Consider the following 17,456-nt stretch of genomic DNA (forward strand, 5'->3'; position numbering starts at 1 on the left):
CTGGGTGTCACAGCCTGGCAGCGCCCAGGCTGCAGCAGTCGAGGTGCAGTGGCTTCTGGAGCCCTGGCCGGTGCCAGGGAGCTGCCTGCTCTCATGCTGGAGGCAGATTACCACCATTCCAGCTGCTTAACTGCACTAGGCAGAGGTAAAAATGCACTATGTGCTTGCTTGCCCTGTGATTGTTGTGGAGGTTTTGAAAAGATAAATAAAGAGGTGATTTGTGGCACTGGGCATAAGAAAAGGCAGTATTGGTATTTGGTGAATACTGTTGCATGGTTTTGTGATTGCTTGCTGTGAAGCGATGGTAATTTATGCCTTCTACAAAATTATTTGAATTTCCAGAAGGTCCAGAATCCAGTTCTCAGACTCATTGCTGTGCCAGCTGCCTCTTGTGAGCAGGTTATTTCTGGCATGAGCCGGGGTAAAATCATGGTGAGGGGGCAGAGTAAGAAACACACTTTATTCAGCATCAGGGAACTTGTTAGCAAAGCAGCCATAGAGAGTGTGTGTGTGTGTGTTCATGGAGCTCCCTTTGGCTAAGCAGGGAAATCTGGTTGTCGAAAAAGTGGGATTTTTTTTTAAAAAGCATCCAGTTAGAATAGTGGTAAAGCTAGATGTCACTTAAAATTGAGTGCTTGAGTCCTCTGCTTAGTTGTGGTCTTTGGGGAATTGGGTTAACATATAAAACTCCTTTTACAAGCTACAGGTTTGAAAGGGAGACTTTAATTTACTGAGGTTCAGTTTTTCCTGGTTTCTGCCAATATGCTTGATTGTCCTTAAAGTTGTCCTCCACTTTGGGAATGGAAAGAGGGAGCATCTGCAAGGAGCTTTTCCTCTGAAAATCTGCAAGGAGCTTATTGGACCTTCTTATATATATATTTTCATGTCATTACATGCCTCATATGCTTACCTCTGACAGCTGACTCTTGCCTGCTGTGCTCTCAGTCTGTTTTTCTTTGGGTATGTGTGATATGTAGTGTGAAATTCAGTTATGTCTTCCACTGAAAATTTTTCTAATCCCTAACCTGTCCCAGGTTGGGTGTCTCCTTGGTGGCCTGCCTATCTTGTGGAACTGATGGAGTCTGAACTTTGCTTTTCCAAGAAGACGTTTACTTAAGGGTGGTGTTTTGTTGTTGATAGTGGGAATGTTTTTTAATAGTGTCCAAAAAATATCAAGTTGTGTGCAGCTGAGTGGCTATCCGCATTGGAGGAGATGTGTGACAAGGCATGGTTTTGCTTTATTTATTTACATATTTTTCCTCTGTGCTTCTGGGATAGCCTGCATCCTCCACATGAGTATTTTGGGGGCGTTGACCTGTCTAGAGGCATAGATCTATGAAAGTAAGGGAGAAGGCATTACGTTTCTCTTCTCAGGATAATCACACTCACAGATCTATATTTGGAACTAGTTCCTTTAATACCACTAGGAAGATAAACCAGTGGCTCACATGTACTTTAATCTGTAGTGTTGTCTGAATCCTGAATGATAACTGCAAGCCACATTCCACACAGTTTCGTTTCAGCTGATGATGTGGTATGTCCTGTTGTTTGTAGTCGGAAACTCATTTCTTGACCTGAATAATAGCTCAGAAAGTTAGAAAGAAGGCAGTGTGGGAAAAGTAGAACAGTGTGAGGGAAGACATGGGGGCAGTTTAAGAGCTGAAGGACTACAGCATTGGCTTTTTTAAAGAAAAAATTGTCTGTTTGTGAGTTTATGCACTCAGCACTGCAATTTCATGATGTGAACTCCACCCTCTCTTAACCATTAGCAATACAAGATCCATTATAGGAAAGTGATGCAAGAGCAAAGGCCCTTTCTTGGCTATTAGAGGTTAAATAATTATTTGCTATTTGGACTCTGTAGCTGGAATATTAATTATCATATACTTTTGCTCCTCCAGCCCTTTCATCTAGTTACCTATTGTAGAGATGGCTGACTGGTGGAGAGGTTGGACTTTTTTCCTTGTCTGAGAAAGAGTAGCAGCTGAAGTGAAACCTTAAATAAAATGGAAAAAAGAATGCTGTGCATTCAGTCGGAGCATTTGTGGAGTTTGATAGATTTATTAGAAAGTATAATGTATCTCCCATGAAGAATTCTCTCATTTGTTTAGTAAGTGCCAGAGCTGAAGCTCCAGAGACACTTGGGTTATATTTAGCCTAATCGCGAGGCAACACCTTTGAAAGTAGGTAATGAAGCCTGATAAAACCTTGAGTGCTCTCTCATGAGCTGCCTGCAGACTGGCTGAGGGCAACTCACTGGCTCTGCTGCTGCCCTGCTTAGTGGCTTTTGTCAAGTTATGGGGCTGCTTCGTGCCTCAGTTTCTCCATCTGTAAATAGGTCGTGGTGATCCTGCCTGCCCTTGTAAGCACTTGGAGCCTGTTGCTGCAGGGTGTTGTATGTGAGCTGTGATACCAGCATTTTACAGATGTTGGTGTAGCATTTGCACAGTGCTCCATGTGGTTTGACCTGCCCTTGTTTCTCCTCTTTGTCTTTTTCTCCTGCATTTTAAATTTAGAATCAGTCTCAGAGGGCTTTTTTCTTTTCCTGTTTTCCCTCGTTATTATTTTTTTGTCCTATAAAATAACTTTCCTCTTATTTTTTTCTGTCCCTCCATGTTTTTCCCCTTGCATCCTGCATGTTCTTTCTGCCAGTCATTTCTTTTGTTCACAGATGTCTTCCTCTTGCTGTTCCTGTCAGTCCTCAGAGCAGCATTTCTCTCCCCTCCATCCGCTGGGATTTCCTTTTCACCTGACTCATCCCCAGTAGGTACATCCCCGCTCCGCTGGGCTCTCCTTGTGCTTCTGTTCCAGGAAACCCGGCCAGCAGGGGAGGGTTTGCCCGCTTGTCCCCTCTCAGGAGACATCGCTAGAGGCACGGCGCCCTCCCCGCTCGCCTGCTGCATCCTGCTGTGCCTGGGTGAGGGCAGGGGCTTTGGGCCAGGACGGTACGAGGGTGTCTACCGAGGAGCCTCTGAGTCCCTGCTCCCCTTTCTCTGTGCCTGGCCTTTGCAGCAGAGCTGGGAGATTTCTTGCTGCCTGCAGCAGCGAGGCTCGTCAGCACCTTGTTGCTTTGGCAGCGCACGAGGTGAGTCAGGAAGGCTCCTGGCCCTGCTGCGAAATGCCGTGCCCGGTGCCGTGGGCTCCTGGCCCTGCTGCGAAATGCCGTGCCCGGTGCCGTGGGCTCCTGGCCCTGCTGCGAAATGCCGTGCCCGGTGCCGTGGGCTCCTGGCCCTGCTGCGAAATGCCGTGCCCGGTGCCGTGGGCTCCAAGGCGTTGTGCTGGAGCAGCCGGTTGCTGCAGGGAGGAGCGGCTGCGGGGGCGGCAGGAGCAGAGTCAGAACAGTTCAGAGATGGGCAGGGAAATGAGATGGTTGACTCGAGGCAAGGTGAACGATTTCAGAACAGGAAGCGGGGGGGAGGGATTTCTCTGCAGTCTGCTTCCACTTGAGCTGTCCTTAGTATAATCACTGCTGTGCTAGCTGGTCCTGCAGGCACGGAGAGAGGATCTGCGGGCTGAGCTGTGTGTTTAGGATGGAATGGTGCTCCTGTACTTTGAGCTTCTGTGGTAAACAATCTTGCTCAAGCATAGTGAAGGAAAGGAAGAATGTATGGTGTAGTTCTCTTTTCTAGCTGGTTTTCCACCAACGGCACAAAGGAAAAAAACGACAGAACACAAAATCCTCCTCTCTTGTATAATTAGTAACTGTTATTCTGTTTTAGCTGGTTTTAATGGAAGAATACATCAGTATTTATACAGTTTCGGGGGTTTTATATGCTGGGGGGTTTTTTCAGTTGCCTAATTTTCTCTTTTTTCCTTGACAGACGTTCAAGCCCTTGGTTGGAGAAAGTGTATACAATTCAATTACTGCAGTAGAATTCCTTGTGGACAAACAGCTGGATTTCATAACTGAAGATAGTGCCTTTCAGCCCTATCAGGTAAGAAATTTGACTAGTGTATAAGTACTATCCATTTAATTTATTTAAAAGCCATGATTTTACTATTGTTTAAGTGCATTTTATGTTCAAGTTCTGTGTTACAGGAACAATTTCCTGTTGGTTATTAGCAGAGATTGTTCCTTGTTCTGTGAAAGATTATATTGGATACTCTATTATTCTAGTTAATCTGATCATGTCAAGGTGTACTGTGTCATGAATATTACTGTAGCACCTTCAGATAAAATACCTGACCCCTTTAAAGGTTAACCAGTACCATTAATTGTAGAGCAGATAGAAGATAGTATCCCTCCTGAAGCTTTCATTTCCAGGTCTTTGCATGATTGCAGTGATATTCCACTTACTGATTTTTGGTTCCCCTGGAAAATGAATAACAGAAAACGTTAATATCTTAAAAAAGAAACACTCTTCTTACTGTTGCCTGCTAAAATTTCCAGTATCCTTGATTTTAATGCCTCTCCATTAATTAGAAACACATTAATATATTAATGTGTGTGTATTTAAGGAACAAGAGAATTAGTGATTCCCCCCCCCCTTGCTGCTTCAGAAAAAGGTCTGAAAATCTCTTCTATGACAGATAGAAAAATACTTGATACTTCAACTTGTGCTGAACTGATTGCAATTACAATAGCCATAAATTCTTCCTTATGGCTTGGATGGTACACTGTGGAGATACAGAAATAGTACTTAGAGGCTTGGAATAACAGATGGCCCTGAATAAATGCTATGTAATTTTGTCCTGACACCCCTTCTTCCCTCCTGCTTCACCAAGATGTTTTTTTTTTCCCCAATGCCAAATACAGAGCTAGAAAAAGAGAGTGGCTGAGAGAGGATCCTAGGGAAAGGAGAGGGAGGTTCAGTTCATGGAAGGGCTGGTGCTTTTGTGTGTCTGTGGTAGGGAAGGCAAACGAGTTGGACATTTCTCATCAGGGTGAGGTTACATGTTGCGACTCGAGCTGCTAGAACAGTTTGGCTCTGCCGCAGACAGCAGTTCCCACTCTCAGACCCTGCCCTAGCGCCTTCAGTCCTCTAAATCAGCACAGCCTTGATTTTGGAGCACGGGAGGGGGGGACACGGCGCGGGGGAAAAGCCTGTGATGTTGATGAGCTGAACTGGATTAGCCCAGGGTGCATCCAGTGCTGTGGCTTCCTCCGTGGAGGGGGTCAGGATGACGCCACACAGAGTGGGATAGCCTCCTTTGGCAGCAGCGACCTCTTAAATCAGCTGAGCCATGAAGTGTAAATTCACCCTCAGAGTCCAGCCGCAATCTTCCCGATTCATTTTACAAAGCAAATACTGGTGGTGCTACTGTCTGTCCTTTGCCTGAAATCTGTCGAGATCATGTGTCTGGTAATGCTCATTCCAGTAACAGTAATCAATCTCCTTTTGGCAGTGGATCGTTTCTGATCTGAACAAAGCCAGCGGAACATAGGAGGACTGCCTTTTGTTAAACAATGCCATTGCCAGGCAGTGACACAGCGATCTTCTGTGCATTTTAGGCCCTCCAGAGAATATTAACTGATAGAGTGTTGGACTTGGAAGCACCTTAATTTGGGAAGGTGCATTCAGGTTGAAGGTGTCATTTTGTAAAATATGTCATATGAGCAGACAAAATATGTCATGCTCTCTTGATCGGTAGTGTGAAATTAGCAGTGTTGGCGACTTCCCTTCTCAAAGACATACTCACCAAAAATTGCTACAAAGCAGTAGCTTGTCAAAAATAGTTCCAGAGATAAGCTTGTTCTCCCTAACTGTTGGCCTCTATTTTTGACACATAGAGGGCAATTCTGTGTTAGATCAGGCTGTTTCCTCCTCTCATGGAGCAAATAGTTACCTATTGAAACCTGAGATGGAGGCTGTTGATCTGTAACCATCGTGAGCAGTTTGGTGACAAGATAATTAAATTGTTTATTTTAACATTACAAGAAGTGTCCTGACAGAGATTCATCTAAGTAATAAGGCACACAGAATTTGTATTATAACTGGCTATTGCTTGGATATTGAGTGTAGTAGCATAAAACAGCATTGTGCTCAGTGATGAATAGTGTAAAGATTTCTTTATTTGAATGGTTATAAAAAGCTTGAGAAATGTTTTTCATAGGAATTTCTCTTCACAGGGCTGGCAATATCTCGGTGCCAAGTTTTACAAGTTAATTGTACAGATAAGAGCTTTACTGAATGATAATGTCTTCAAGAGAACAGAAACTATATATACTAACAGTATGTTAGACAGAAATATTAGCTTTATTACTGAGACTTACTTTCTGCTCAAAGATAGCTGAAGTGGGAGTATTGTTTCTATTCTTTTGTGTGCTGTTTTCTGTTAATGCTAGAAATCATATTCCTAGCCATTAGTCACTTAATGTAAGGTAGTTTGTACTCATATATTTTTTCTGAAAGATGTCCCTTTGCTTTGCCATAATACCAGGGCCTAGATGAAATCTTTGGTAAACTTGCTGTTACTATCTCCTTTGCAAAAAAATGGTGGTTTTGCTCCCTTGTTTAGTCTGGAATAGCGTTGATCTGCTTGTGAGCAGAAGACAGAACTGAGGAATCATTCTTTTCAGGCATGAGTTAACTTTGAGTCTTCTGAAACATGTTTAGTTTTTTGTTTAAGCTCTCATGGCTGCACATTTTCAATATGAAGTCCTTAGAGACCATGTTGACCTAAACACTTTTTTATTGCATTTTGTTGTTGGTGCCTAAAATTCCAGTATCTTCCTGCCAAAACAAACAAAGTTTGAATTTGTGTGGGAAGACTCCATTTCACTTCAGATACAATTCTTAACTACTGACTAATTTTTCCCATCGTTACATAGGCTCACAATACTGGTAATGGGCAACAGACGAGTGTTTGGTACAAATTCTGCTCACATCAGTTCTGATCAAGAAACAGTGGTGTTTCACGTAACTATTAGGCCAAAAGGCTTCATGAATAAGGTGCTGCTGTCCAGTGTAAAGGTGACAACTGCTCAAAGCAGAGAAAACAGCACACTTGGCATCCTTTCAGACTTGGCAGGAAAAACAAAGTTGGAGTAGGCAAAGAACTAAATTACTGTCGTTACCAGAAGTGGTTCTTCCAGAACAAGATTAAAGAGACTTTGGCAGGACTTCTGGGGAATCGTGACCCATGCATTCCCATGCCATGTCTGCTCTTTGCATAAATAAACATGTTTCAATTGTTAAGAGATTCAGTGACCTTGCTAAGGGCTAGATGAATATCATTATTAAAAGTAGGGTATGCTGCTGCAATATATGAGCCCACTTCCATGTCTTCACAAGGTTTGCTAGACCAACTGTAACTTGTCAGTGAATTTGTTCTTTACTGCTAAATGTGCATGTGGTTCTTCTTTTGCCTTGTCTGTACTGCTTAGAATCCTGCCATTCTCTTTAGAAATTGCTTGGATTCTCTATGTGTGGTGCCTTAAACATCAACCTACAACTTGTTTCCGGTGGCTTTTATCTCTGTTGCTTCATGGAGGATGTAAACTGTATTCTCTATGTGACATGTGTGTGACTGAGTGACTCATTCATTAATCTGGGATGGTCAGACCATTTAGTCATGTAGTTCTTTTTATGGTGGTGGTGAGGGGATCTTGGGAATAAAGCAGATGTGAAGGTTTGCTGTGGTACTTTGCTTAGCAATGGAATGAAAATTCTGTCCTTTGTAGGAAATCGACAAAAAGTTCACAACATGCATTTTTCATATCAAATTAGTATCTGTAGGAAGTTTAGTCTTGAAATGGACATGTAGGTTAGGTTCTTAATGTGAATTCCACTTTGCATTCAAAATAATACATCATGTACGTTCTGTGTTTAAAAATTCACAGGTGTAGTGGGTTTAATAATGGCTCTTGGTATAGTCTGAAAACGAACACTTCTTTCAAAAAGCTGTTTTAAGGAAAAATTACAGTCAAGTCTACACATACAAGTGTGACCTAAATCAAATACTTTGAACTGAAGTGGTTTTCTGTAGTAAATTATTTGTGCTGTTCTGTGACATCTATGTGTGTCTGTTTTGTGATACACACATTAAGTTAGGCAGCAGCAAAGCTAATCATGCCTTAATTTGTTTAAGCACTGTCGTTTGCTTGAAGGACTATAGATGGGGATGTGAAGCATTAAAGCCCAGCATATGGTATGTGTGACCTCATCAGAGTGGTGTTTTTGTCTGGGTCGTGTTTGGCAGTGCCCGTCACGGACACTGTTGGGCTGAAGTGTGTGATTCTGCTGTTGCTGGCTCAAGCAGCTGGAGTCAACTGCATTATACTTTGGACAAGCAAATGAAGAATAACAAAAAGTGTTTTATATCCTGGTTTTTTCATAGTAAAATAGGCTTGTGGAAAGATCTGGAAAGACTCTGCTTTGCCTGAAGCAGTGAGTGCATTTCAGCTGTATGTCTGGGTTGGGCAGAGCAAGGGTGCATGATTGATTATATACTTCCAAATATGTACATACTGTGTGTGATAATGTATTTCCAAAGGATTTCTGAGCACACAGCACCAGAGCAAATGTGCACAGTGGAGGCAGGACAGAATTCAAATGAAGTTCCTTCACAATCATTACATGTCCTGCAAAGGGTGTTTTACCACTCAGGGAGGAAAGTGGAGGGGTGCACAGTCTTTAAAAAGTCCTCTTGCTTATTTGGTTTAAAGAAAAATATCTTACTAAGAATGAATATTTATGGTGAAATTTCTCCTTCAGGCCTCACACTCTCCTTCAGAAGTTTTTTTTTTTTTCTGGAAGACAAGCATGGTTGCTTTAGTCTTTCAAAATGGTACAGTCTGCCTGTCTCCCTGTGCTGAAGGTTGCAGATGTAAAGATAGGGCAATGAGAAATCCCCCGTGGGAGGTGTTGCATGAACAGCGATAGGCACCTGTACTTTGCTCTTTTTCTAAATGTGTGTGGCACGTCTGAGTGCAGGCAGGTCAAATGTCTAACACGCCTTAAAGATTGTTGAAATAATCAACTTTCTCACTAATCATGAAGTAGGTACATCAGATACAGGACCTAATATACGCTTTTCTTGATCTATTACAAATTCAAGTCATATATGCCATTAAAAAAGACTTGTGTGAAAGGCCATGGGCAACACCGTTGCTCTGCTTTTCTGTTCCTTATGGGTAGACATTGGATATTTCAGACCTGGATGCCTTTGGGTTCCATGACTTGTTTGCCTGTAGGAGCAAGTAAGCTGAGCTTGTGTAGTAATGACATGTGCAGATAAAAAAGTCTTTAAACATCTTGAAACAGGGATAAAATAGTATTTTTCTGTCTGTATTTTAAGCACCCCATAATTATATGTGCACTCATCTTTCAGACTTCTCTTACTTTAGGCTTCTGGCTTAAAAATAACTATTGCAGCTGAAAATTGCTTTTCCCATAAACTTTTACCTCCACTGATGAGGCAGTCAGGAGCTTTTGGGGTTGGTCCCACCCTTTGAGGTTGCCAGAAGCAGCTTCGGAGCTCCGAGTGCCGGCCACAGAACCTATGTGCTCCCTTCCTGCTTTCAGTTCCTCCACGGGCAGCCCAGGCACACACAGCTTTCTGCATCTTGAACTCCTCTCAGTGTTGTGCTGAAGAACTGTCTCGATTCTTTCCCATGTCTCTGGACCACCCATAAGGAGTCCAGCTGGCTTCCCTGGCAGCCTTGTAAAGAGTGATGGTCTAAACAGCTTGTTACCGACGCATGGACGTTGGAGTGTTGGGCTCCAGCGTGCGGGGAAGCACAAAGCTGCGTCCAGCTAGAAGTGGGTCAGATGACTCACACCAGTCCTCACTCCCAGTAACACGTGCAGGACAGGAGAGTTTCACCCGAGTGCTCGCAAAAGGACAGGAATGAGGGAGGAGGGATTGGCTCCCTCCATTAGTAGAGTCAGAGGGACAAGTACATCATCTGCCCTAAGCCTGTATTTGTGCTGCTCTTTGAAAAAAAGAGCTTCTTGTTTGAGAACTTCCTCTGTTTTCTCAAAAGAGGTGGAATATAATGGCACCTTTCTGTTTTACCTTGATCTGGTAAGAAGTAAGAGCTTCAGTCATTTTTTTGTCTCTCGGCGAGGTTTGGCTCAGGAGTGGAGTTCCTCAGATCTCACAAGCCTTAGGGAAGTGAGCAGTGTGGAGGGGAGGCCATCAGTCAGCAGGAAGGTGACGTGGCTGCCACAAACAGTGTGGCTCCACCAGTTCAGGTGGAACTGCTGAAACTGGGAGGGTACACAAGGAGGCATGGGGAAAGAGCTGTGAGGTCCTTGGGATAAACTGAGGTTACTACAATGCAGGTGACACTCAGATCCATAGGGAAACAGTTTTCCTTCCTCTGTCGTATTCTTCCTGCAATTTCTGAGAAACCAGTTCAATTATTTGATTTCATTAATCCTGCTCTAGGAGGTAGTATTTAAGCAAGTAATTTAAAGACTGGATTCAGAATAGAAGAGGTAGAACAAAACCGGCTTCTTGTTTGAAGGTGGATATTAAATCCATTTACTGAAGTATTTTGGTACTTCTGAAAGGCCATGCTTGGGATTACTGAGTTTAAAAATCCATCCAGTGTTTCTGGGTAAAAATTCCCTGTGTTTAATCACAAGTGATTACTTTTTCACCAGTAAAAATCCATGGAAAATATCACTCAGTAGTAAGTGAAGGAAGCCTTATTCTTGGTTCTGTGTCCTTAAAATTTCCATTTCATCTATTAAAAACCAAAGTTTAAAGTATTTTTCTTATGTGGTGGTCCTGACCAACCCTGTTTCTGTAATCCAGATTCAAAGTGAGCTCCTGGAGAAGTCTGTTTCACATTATAACCATTTGGTGCTTTGCCCCTGTGTTCTTGGTTTCCCAAGTAGCTCTGTTGGGATTGGGAATCCTCGGTGCTTTAGGGATCCCAGAAGTGTGAATGCAAGTAAACTCTGCAGTGTTGCATGGGAGTTTGTACCCAGAGCAGGAAGAGAGTAGGCATTCCTGCATTTCAGGTAGGGGGAAGCTTGAGTTTCATGAAAATGTGTTCTTAACCAAATTAAGCCTTATCTTGACATGATAAACACAATAGCTCGTTAGGTGAAGTGCTCATGGGTTTGTTTGCTTTCCTTCCTCCCTTGGATACAATGTCCCTTTGTTCTGGCTGCCACTCTAGACCTTTTTCTTACAGAATGTATTTTTGAAATTACACTAATAGAAGTAAAAATTTGTAGTCTGGAGTTACTGCTTGACGGGAACTGCTCCACAGCCTTCAGCAGAGGTTGAGAGCTATAGCAGTTCCAGGTCTGTGTACCTAATTCTTTTTCCAGGCCAGACATCTGGGGAGAAACTCAAGTAATTTTATACCAACTTGAATTTTTAAAATTAAAACCAAGTATGAATCTTGCTGTTTTCTTAGATGTTGGAATAACTTTACTAAGGACTTATGGAAGGCCTGATGTACAGAGCATTATTTATTTTTAACAGTATACTAGTAATTACAGTTGTAAAGTCTTTTTACTACTATAGTTTGTAAATACTGAAACTCCCCCTTTAATCTAGCAAACATTTCCTGTCTTTTGAGTGGAATTAAAGTTAACTATTCCCTTTCTTCTCCTGTAACCTCCTCTACTTGAGTGTATCTGCTAGTATTATTGAGGGTAGTATTTTAATGTTTTTGCTGAGCAAGTGAGTTTGAATCATAGTAATTTCTGTGCATCTCATTAATCACTACATTTTTTGTGATTTTAGTTGGGACTTTTAAGCATACAGTTTAGAAATTATATTTTAAGCATAGAGGCAGGGGTTTTACCCCATTTGAATGTTTTCTTCCCTTTTGTTGTCTTATCACCATGTCACACCATTTTGGTATATGAGAGATAAAATCAGGTTAAAGCAGGTTTCAGAATGCATAAGATTTGGTGGCTGAATTATGGTGCTTGACAGGCTTGAGCCTTTTTCTTCTTTTTTTTTTTCTTCCCCAAGTGATGTAGTTCAATTTTGAATTATGTCTTCAATAGGAATTTTTTGGTTTTACATGCTAGGAGATTTGTCTGTGAAAAAATATGGTGAAATAGAAGATCATTGTATCAATTTTAAACTCTGAATGACTTACCTAAGTTTACCCCAGGGAATTTATTGCAGCAATAACTGAAACATCCCTGTTTTCTGATTAGCAATTTAATCTTTCCTCTTTGCAAGACCGTTATTCATCAGTTCTATAAAAGGCATATCCACTGCTTTCTCCAGAGTTGCAGAGAGCTGTAGTGTTAATCCAGCTATGATATATGTCCCAGCTGGTCAGATCTGTTATTTATAGGGAAAATTCCTAAAAAGGCTCCAGCAGGTCATAACAGAGCTCTCTACAGGAAAAAAAAAAGAGAATACTGCCTTAAATCCTATTGGAAATTAACTTTGAAAAGTTCTGCAAATACAGTAGTTCTTTTAAAATGTGAGAAAAATTAGTTTTATTTTTATCTACTTTCATAATACCGGCATGTGGGCCAACATGTATGTATTTGTATTCTAAGAAACACATTATCAAATAAATCCCTGAAAGCCACTTGAAAATAAAACGTTAATGTAATTCAGTGGACTAAAATACACTGGATTTCAAGAACATTTGGATGGTATCTGATGTATTCTGCCTTAAAAAAAAAAAAAAAAGTTAAAATACTTTTACTGTTTGTGGGGATTTGTCCTCTGCACATAATCCTCATGAGTTACAGAGAAAAGGAGCTGGAAAGTTGTATGTTTCCAGAGTTCCTATTTGGCAAATAGGATTGAGGATAGCTGCAGAAGAGACTAGGTAGCTGTGTGGTCACTGTTGGTAATCTAAGCTGGTGGTAGTTCAAATTCCAGAGCAGGGAGTCATTCACAAGAGTGATACACTGATGGGTATCTCTAGGCGCTGGTGTTGATTCTAGGATCTGTCATCACACTGGCATGTATTGGACACTTTTCTGCAGTTTTCTTCTGCAGAACTGAGTTGAGAGGCCTTTGCTCTTCACTTCAGTGAGCTCTCAGTTACCAGTAGTCTTGCCAAGGAATATGGTATTGCTGAGTAATGCAACTGCTAAGAGATTTGATGGAGGTGACTACTGTGAGCTAAGAGATGACCTGTCTGGTCAGTCATTTTCTGTGGTGGTGGCACATGACCTTCCACACTGGCCACTGCCAGCTGCCACAGAAAACCTCTGCTGTCCCTCATGCAAGGAAGATGTGTCTGTTGTAAAGTGGTCAGTGTCTGAGCAGGCCTCTTGTCTTGGCTTGATTTCTGGTCGCCCACTAGTCCAGACAACTAGTGACCAACAGAATGTACTTTTTAGCTTAAAGATGCCTTCATCCATACAGCTTGTCCTTCAGCTGATGTGATTTGGGTCTTGTTGAATACCTTCTGAAAGCTGTTCACAATTCACAGGGTGTCTGGTTCTCCGTTTAAATTTTAATATCAATGTACAAAAGAGATTTCTTCAATCTACTTACTTAGCAGGTCTCCTTGTTAGCATCAACTTCACTCTGCTAATTGCTTGCTTCAGGGAAATGTCTGCACTTTGAGGTTTCTTTTCCCATAGTGGCAGTGAGTTGCTTAGTGACTCAAAGGCTTGTTCCAGTATCGCCACATGACTGAGTGCCTTAGGACCAGTACTCCCTCCCTGTTTCTCTTACAATTAGAAAAAACAAAACGCCAAATCAGTACAAGTTGCATATTGCTGAGATGGTGGTGATAAAAATGTGGAGCCTGCCGTGAGGAAGCGGAAGGAAATGTGATTCAGTGGAAAATGAAAGAAAAGCAAATGTGTCGCTGTGTCAGCACAATGAGAGAGAAGGTGGACATGGAGTAGTGTAGTTCATTTGACCTTTATTTGCCTGTATGTGGAGAATGGAAGTAGTACAAATGGTCACCACAGTGTTCTAGGTGGAAGCTGAAAGACCCTCTATTTTGTGGATAGGAGCCACTTCTTTTGGGAAGTCTTAGATGCTAAAAGATACCTGACTTTGAGGGAAGAGTTTGCTTTTCTGCCCCAGATTGTCCTAGCTGCTCAGAGAAAGTAACATAATTTGTGAGCATAAGGGTCATCTATTTTTTAATCTTCATTTTCAAGTGCAAGACTACTGTAGATGTCACTAGAGCAGTTTTTAGGCTGGTTATTGACAATATTTGTCTAGCCCAGGTTTGGTTTTGTTTATCCATTGGTTGTTGCTGACTTTCCTGCTGGACGTTCATCCTGTTCCATGTTCATGCTGTTCTGATTTCCCCTCTGCTTTCCCACACCAGATTGTCATCTACAGATAGAAGAATAATAAACTGATTTCTAAAATGTGAGTTCCACACTACGCCCATTTCACCTGAGGTATTGATAGTTTTATAGGAATGCAAGTACCTCTGTTGATTTTTGTGTCACTAAGTTAAAATCATGGAGACTGTTAGACTACAAGTCAGATTTTTTTCCCCTCCCTGTATATTCATGTTCCTAATGTTAGTATACCAGTTACGCTTGCAGAACTGAACAAATCAATGTAATGATGCATCTTCAAGCCCGAAATCAGGACTTGGAGAAGTGTATGTATCCCTGATCCCTTGATTCTCAAACCTGATAATTAAAATTTTAAAATCAGTTTCAGCTCCTGAGGTAAAATGAGGAAGGGAGTAGGAGTGTGTGGGGAGGAGTATTATGCATAGGGAAGAGTGGGGAGCAGCAAAAAAATCGTTGATAACTTTTCCTGAGAAATGTTAACTTTACTGACAGTTGGAAAATCACTAAATTTGTATTCTCATCTTTTTTCCCCTTGTAATTTTAACTTCCTACTTGCAGAAACGTAGTCATTGCTGTTACACACTGAAAATAACCCCTAATCTTTAAATGTTTGTGGTCTGAGCTATCTATAAACATTTGTCCTTGGAACAGTGCATTCGGAGCCCCTTGCTGGGTGGGGATTAGCTATCCCAGTTGCGGGGCGAGCGTCACTGCCCATCCCTGCTTTCCCCATGCGGCCGTGCCTCTGCGCTCGTGGAAGCAGGGCTGACCTCGGCTCGACTTCGTTTCTGGTTTAGGGGTCAGGGTTGTGCCTTCAAGCTTGACTTAACTGGTTCAGATGTAGCCCAGCAGCTGCCGGGTTTGAATGAGGTAAATTGTGACTGTGCGCTCAGAACAGCAGAAAATAGGTCAAGTGTGGGTTGGGTTTACATAGAAAGCGCTAGCGTCGCCTGGTAAGCCTAAGCCTCTTCTCTCAGCTCAGACAAAGCCGTTTAAGGTAAACTGGGAAGTTACAATCTCCCCAAAAAACTTTCTAGCCTTTCCAGCTTTCCGGCCTTGGTGTTTGTGGGCGGCGTGTCCCTTGATGAGGCGCTTGGAGCGGTCGGGAGCTGCCCTGGTGGGCTCGGTGGTTCCCAGGGCAGTCCCCTCTGGTCCGGCTGTGCGGCACTGCCTGGCTGACCTCTCCTCTGCCCACCAGCTGCAGTGGCGTGGCAGCTGGGGTAGCCTTTCACTTGTCAGAGAGAAACCAGGAATATTCTGCTTACCAGTGGTTTGTGCATGCTGTGTGTCTAGAAGGAAGCTGCCGGAGATCTGTATTTAGACTCGTCTAAATTTGGTAATTTCCCTCCTAGGTTCTGGTGTGGTCTGTGTGGCAGCTGCAGTGCCTGCCTGGTAATACCCCCAGGGGTGTCAGCTGCTGCCGGTTTTTCTGTGTTTTAGTTAGATTCTTATCTTTTGCCACTGGAAAAGAAGTCTGGTAGCAGGGCAGAGGGATACTACCAGTTCATAGGTGATGTTCTTGTTATGATATTTGGAATTCTGCCTGTCTGCATTTTGTGTGTTTTTTCTCACTCTGATGTCAAGCAGGACAATGTTAAGATTGAAGGTTTGTTAAAAATTACTGTCAGTGAAAGAGATTACGGATCAGCGATAGAATCACAAATGTCAGGTGACGTAATCAGTGAAAGATGAAAGAAGAGGATTTTGCTGATTATCAAGAAATGAAAATAAGGAGAGAGTTGTACAGGCCTGCTTTCAAATCAGGGCTAGAAATTGGCATGAATGTGTTTGAGGCTGGGTACAGGTACAATATTTAATTCTTTCTATGGGAGAAAATAATCAAAAATTGGCATTAGAGGATTAGTATAAATTCTCAGCAGTTTTGATTTTAAGAAGTGCTTTTTCCTGCTACTGTTCTGCTCTCTAAAGACTTGTGGCAATCAGTAGGGAAGTGTTGGCTTGTTTTCACACTGCAGTTCTCATACCTAATTTCTATGCAGCTGAAGTTCAGTGCACTTGTACAAATGACTTGCTGCAAAAGGAAAAAAAAAAACGGTTGGGATCTCATGTTATAGAAGCTAATATTCACTTACAAAACAAGAACAAAACAGAAGGTTCAGGACACTTTGAGGTTTTCTTCTGCGCTGTTTGAATTTAAATGTGGTCCCTCTACCATTGAAGTCTTGACAAAATGCTTATTTCAATGTGCAGTGCACACTTTGTAAACATTGTAAACAGGACTGTCAAGTTGGTTATGTACTAGTTTTCATCTAATTCGTGTCCTAAATTATCAGAAAACCTCTAAGCAGCCAGAGGAAGCTATAGTTAATTAAGCCACAGATGGTGAGGACTAATGTGGCGTTGACCTTTGCGAGGACTGCAAAATCTACTTAGTCTTTCTCTGGAAAACACTAGCTGAAATGAGTTCCTACTGATATTAGAAAGATGTCTTTGATGCATGAAGCCAAATGCAGAGACACCATGACCAAGGAAGGAGGTTTCCCAAATGAAGGTTTGCAGGTTCCTAATGTGTGATGCTTGTAGTCTTCAGGGCTCTATCTAAGCCTTTTTAATGCCAAAAGGCACTGTTTTTCTGGGACTGGCTTGCCTGGAGTGCATATTGTCAGTTCTCCTCCTCTGCTTCACTGAGAGTGGAGAGTTGAGAGCTGCCTGGAGTGTGTGCACTGTCCAATAAGCAGCATGCAGGCTGTGTGACTGGGGGTAGGAGCAGCTGCTGGAATCCACTTTGTTCCTCTTTGCTCCAAGGTTTCATCTCTTGATGAACTCACTTCTGCCTCTCAAGTTTCTGCAGGATGACTTGGAAGAGCATTTTAAAATGCTGAGGAAATGTGCTGCTTCGGTAGTTCAGGTCTTGTGGAAGAGGTAGCTGTGGAAATATGTAGGCCTTCCTAGCAGTCATGCCTGGCTGCCCAAAATGCAAAAGGAACTTCCAGTTATTTGAGCCTTTCAGAGCACCTTGTATGGTCTTTGGGCAGTGGGCAGGTTCAGCACATCTGGGGATAGCTCTCAGTGTCTTAGACAATATTTTTTTGTGGATGGAGAGCAAGTAGGAGAATTCTCATTGGGATTTTGACTTGTTTTTCTGTGGGTGCTATCTTGAAATTCCTGTTTGATTTCAAAGGAATTTTGATGCATGGCAAGTGCCCTTGTTCACGTGTGAGTCCGAATGATAAATTATTTTTAATTATTTTATTATGTCTGAATAAACTCTCTGAACAAAAATTACTCCTTCCTGGTTAGACCAATGTGTATCTTAACCTGATGGTATGGTCTGTG

At 42.2% G+C, this 17,456-nt stretch overlaps 1 protein-coding gene across 9 annotated transcripts in view; it reads left to right on the plus strand.

Annotated features, from left to right (window-relative positions):
- Positions 1 to 17,456, plus strand: part of JMJD1C (jumonji domain containing 1C) — a 159,321-nt gene that overhangs the window by 99,061 nt on the left and 42,804 nt on the right. For all 9 annotated transcript variants that reach the window (XM_068197068.1, XM_068197073.1, XM_068197075.1 and 6 more), the window contains one exon: positions 3,822 to 3,935. In XM_068197068.1, coding sequence (XP_068053169.1) covers positions 3,822 to 3,935 — 114 coding nt within the window. The remainder of the gene's footprint in view (positions 1 to 3,821; positions 3,936 to 17,456) is intronic.

The sequence above is a fragment of the Anomalospiza imberbis genome, chromosome 8 (genome assembly GCF_031753505.1).
Source record: "Anomalospiza imberbis isolate Cuckoo-Finch-1a 21T00152 chromosome 8, ASM3175350v1, whole genome shotgun sequence".
Classification (NCBI taxonomy): Eukaryota; Metazoa; Chordata; class Aves; order Passeriformes; family Viduidae; genus Anomalospiza; species Anomalospiza imberbis.